This window comes from Glycine soja, chromosome 9, assembly GCF_004193775.1.
Source record: "Glycine soja cultivar W05 chromosome 9, ASM419377v2, whole genome shotgun sequence".
Lineage (NCBI taxonomy): Eukaryota > Viridiplantae > Streptophyta > Magnoliopsida > Fabales > Fabaceae > Glycine > Glycine soja.
The window spans coordinates 2,638,401-2,642,862 of record NC_041010.1 but is presented as its reverse complement, the minus strand read 5'-3'; the positions used below and the strand labels follow the sequence as shown (position 1 = coordinate 2,642,862).

At 31.5% G+C, this 4,462-nt stretch overlaps 1 protein-coding gene across 1 annotated transcript; it reads right to left on the bottom strand.

The window, feature by feature from the left end:
• Positions 1-209: 209 nt before the first annotated feature.
• On the bottom strand, positions 210-2,645 carry LOC114366836 (transcription factor MYB108-like). Its single transcript, XM_028323840.1, has 3 exons — positions 2,290-2,645; positions 1,556-1,685; positions 210-1,247 (listed from the first exon to the last, which is right to left on the bottom strand). Exons 1-3 carry the CDS (start codon positions 2,462-2,464, stop codon positions 530-532), a joined length of 1,023 nt encoding a protein of 340 aa, XP_028179641.1. The 5' UTR covers positions 2,465-2,645; the 3' UTR covers positions 210-529.
• Between the last annotated feature and the right edge of the window lie 1,817 nt (positions 2,646-4,462).

The window sequence follows — 4,462 nt, the reverse complement described above, 5'->3', positions numbered from 1 at the left end:
GTTGTAATAGGGAATTGGCAAATGAAAAAAGAGGGCTCGGGTGTGTTGTGTGGAATCAATTATGCACACGTCTTTAGGTTATATATTATTAAATTAATTTGTACGATCATGCATCCATAATGCACTCACTACTAATAGTGATCTCTAGCTACCTAGCTAGGGAATTAAGATCGGAATCAAAATAAAACAACAGAACATAGATTTAATAATTTCAAAGAATGAAATCTTATACTGAGAAAGCTCAAATTACAAATATTTCCCACACCCCCTTTAAAATAAGGAAAATCAAAGAACAAAAAAAAGTCCGTACAAATTAAACTTAAAAAAAGTAATTCACAGTTTCCTTCTCTTTGCTCTTATAATATCCTTAGCTTAAAATCTATGTCCATGTCGTGGATCCTACGTGTGTCCTACATATGAATTTATTCTATTTGCTCAATTTTCTACTTATATAACTTTATCATCTGTAAATTTAACAATATTTCCCCCCTTCGTCACGGTTTTCACCATGAATTCTCCTACGAATGTTTCACATGTTGTTGTCAGAGAATTGTTGAAAGAGCAACATGTTTTCAACATTCCAGAAACCGTTGGACGTGTCCCCAACATTACTCAGATTAATCCACGGGGTGTTTGGTTCCATGGGTTGGAAATCGAACAACCCTGATGGGCTTGTGATGCAGTCTAAGAAACTCAGTTGATCATGTGCTTGTTGGTAATACTGATCAGGATTAGGGTTATTGTTGTTATTATTCCCAGCCGTGACATTACTGTAATAATCCTGAGTCAAGTCCGAGACAGGTGAAACCTGTGTACCAAACGAATCCGATGATGCACCCGTGCTACTATTCTCGGGAGTGTAACTATGTGAACCACAAAAGTTATTGTTGTTCATGATTGTTGGATTTCTCACCATCATGTTCCCACTGTGCACCTCAAAACTGTTGTTAAGGTTGTTGTTGTCGTAGTAGTTGTATGTGGTGGTGTTGTTGTTGGTGGTGATGGTTGTGGTAGCACTGGCAGATGCCGTTGGAGAACCCGCAGCCGCCACGGTGGTGGTGGCAGCCGCGGCGGCTTGAATGCGCTCCACCAGCCTCGGCATCCAAAGATAGCGCATGGCATCCTTGAATTGCTTGCTATTCACGTCACATTTGAGTTGCTTGGCATGCTTTTGGACACGGGTTCTCCAATAGTTTTTAATCTCATTATCGGTTCTTCCCGGCAAATATTGAGCAATTTTAGACCAACTGATCAAATCAATAAACTAGATCAGAATCTGGGAATTTTGATTAATGATGATGAATAATTTAATTAAAAAAAAGATATAATGTTTGGTTGCATCTTGCATGCATATATATTTAAATTTTGGAAAATGTAAAACCTTATTTTAAGTGTATGGGTGAAAGAAAGAGAGACGAAGAGAAAAGAATAAAGAAAATTTGATATATTTGATAAATGATGTGATGAAAAATGGAAAAAGAAATAAAGAAAAATGATGTAGAAATTAATAAGATAGAAGAGATATGATAATAAATATTTAATCATTTTTGCTTACCGGTTTCCCCAGCGACCGTGGAGTTCAAGAATAAGAAGCTGTTCTTCAAGTGTGATGTTTCCACGTCGAACATCAGGACGCAAATAATTCAACCATCTCAATCTGCAGCTCTTGCCAGTTCGTTTGAGTCCTGCAAAAACGAGAAATTGCTTGTATTGGTAAAGTTCTATGGGAGCAAAATACTACTATAATGAAGGAAATAAAGAAAGAGCATTTTCTTTTTCCTTTATGGTACTTTTTTTTTCCTGTACAAATATATGATTTTTTTTCTAATTGTGTGGTATGAATTCATATAACTCCTTTTTTTTTTCTTTCCATTTTACATGAATGGAGGATGCGGACAAGCAACTATCGACAACCTATATAATTACATATTTCATTTTTATATATACCCCACCACGAACAAGTATATGCCATATTATAAAGTCCTGGCTAGCATAATCCACTACCATATCATGATGCTCTTCATATATATTAGAAAACCGCAAACTTTGGCTTTTCTACCCCCAAAGAAATTGATTGGTGATGAAACGGGACGAGAAGTGAGAAGCGCTTTTCACACCACAATAATCATAGAGATGTAGAAGATAGAAAGCCAGTGTTGAAAAAAAATACTGGAACTAATTTTCGTGTCAACAATTGCAATCATGAAATATGTCACTTGTGCCCTATGGTATAGTATTATATTGGGATCAAAACATAGAAAAACAAAAGTTTGGTATATTATTAATTACCAGCTGAACGAGCAAGAGAGTTCCATCGACCTTCACCGTGATTGGCAATGTAATTGATGAGAGCAAGGTCCTCATCGACGGTCCAAGGACCTCTTCGAAGGTCCATCTCATCCTCACTTTGGATTGTGGTGGTGGTGGTGGTGGAGTTGCTTGCCCTTATTCCTTTCACTTCCATGAGTCACCACCCACTTTGATTGATTGATAGATTCAAGGTTCAAACTCAAAGCAACAAAGATAGCTTTTGATCTAAGAAGTGTGTGGTTGAGTTGAAGAGGGAAAGAGAATGAGAGAGGGTTTTGGCTTATTACGAAGAGGATAAAGAAGGGTGGGGGCTTTATATAGATATTCAAGGATGGAGCTTTGAAAATTGGCGAGAAAATTAAAAAAAAATGAGAAAACGATAGAGTTGGGATGGGATGGTGAGAGAGAGAGAGAGAGAGAGAGAAAGTAGAAAACTAAGCTGAAGTAGTAACAAAATAATGATTTAATTAACGAATGCTTAACTGAGAATTAAGAGGAAAATAATAAGTAATATTATGGCTTGTAAGTAAGAAAAGGCTACGAACTTTGACGCTATAGTTGTCTTTTCCGGCTTTTGTTGTGTGTGTGCGCGTGCGCTCAATGACTCTTATAGTTGTTACGTGCTCATAATATTCACCGGCTTAACTTTTACATTTTTATTTATCTTTTAACCATAACAGGTCATTTCTAGTGATTTTTTTTAATTATATTTTTTTATTTACAAGACTTAAAAAATTTAAAATTTTATTTAAGAAATTCAAGTTTAGTAGTATTTGAATTAATTACTTTGTCGGTATTAAATTTTACTTAAAGTAGTGGTTAAAGTATTTAAAAATAAAAAATTTATAAAAAAATATTTTTTCACAGAAAACAATTTTATGGAATAAGATAAATAGGTAAAATTAATATGAACTAAAATAATTATAATATTGATGATATGAATGCCAATTAATATGAACTAAAAATGTAAACGGAGAAAAAAGTATAAAAACTAAAAAAGTAAAAAAAAAATTAGAGACTAAAAGAAAATTTTGAAATAAATAGAAAATAATTATATATATATATATATATATTATTCATAAAACCATATTTAATCCTTGGAATTATTACAGAAAATTTTCACGCTCATTTTTTTCCTGAATAATATTTTATTGGTATCATTTTTTATTATTTATTTATTTAAATAGTTTAGTGGAAAATCTTTCTATTGTAAAATTAAAACTCCTGTTGGTTTATTATTTTTGTGTCAATTACTATGATGAAAATTGATTTTTATAATTTTTAATTTGTACACAATTTATTTATTTGAACTTTTTTAGCAAATAATTTAATCATCTTTGGTGTTAATTTATTTTAGAAAACATTTTCCTACTTTGAAATTGACATAGGTTTCAATAATCTGAAAGATTATATGTTATCAGAAATAAAGTATGCAATAATTATGTGGTTATCAACTAAAATAAAATAAAATACGCACTAAAATATAATTATAAAAATTGAATAGTGATAAAGTAAAAGAAAAAAGAAGAAATAGTAAAAAAAATATAGAATGTATTTTTTATTATAAAAAAACACGTTATAATTTTAGTAAATAAAGATACTATATTTTTAATTATATCATCTTCGTTAAATATATTGGAAAATTTTCATTTCCATGCTTCAAGTTCAAGTGAATATTGCGGTTGTTGAAAGATCCTCACTCTGTTTTTTCTTTATAAGTTTGTGTTTCCAGATATTCCCGAATGACTTTTATCCGGCCCCTATGATTCTATATGCTTATTCCTCTCCTTTATCACAATTAAAAAACCTGGAAAAGTTCAATATCGTAATTAAGTGCTGCTTTAATTTTGAAAATTTATTATAAATTAATAGTGGTACCAATTACAATTTAATAGTGGGACCAATAATTTAAATTTATTCCAATAATGGTCCTATTACCTCCCATGAAAAATGGTCAGTATGAAAAAGACAAGAACGGTTTTTTTTTTACAGGAAGACGAGAACGATTTAAAATGTACAAAATTAGTCAATATCTCATGAGTTATATGAGTATCTTAATTTAAGAAAATATAATATTTAAATTTAAAGAAGAAAAAAAGGAGTGAATCACCATCTTAGTTCTCAATATTGCAGTGTGATATCAATCCAGTCT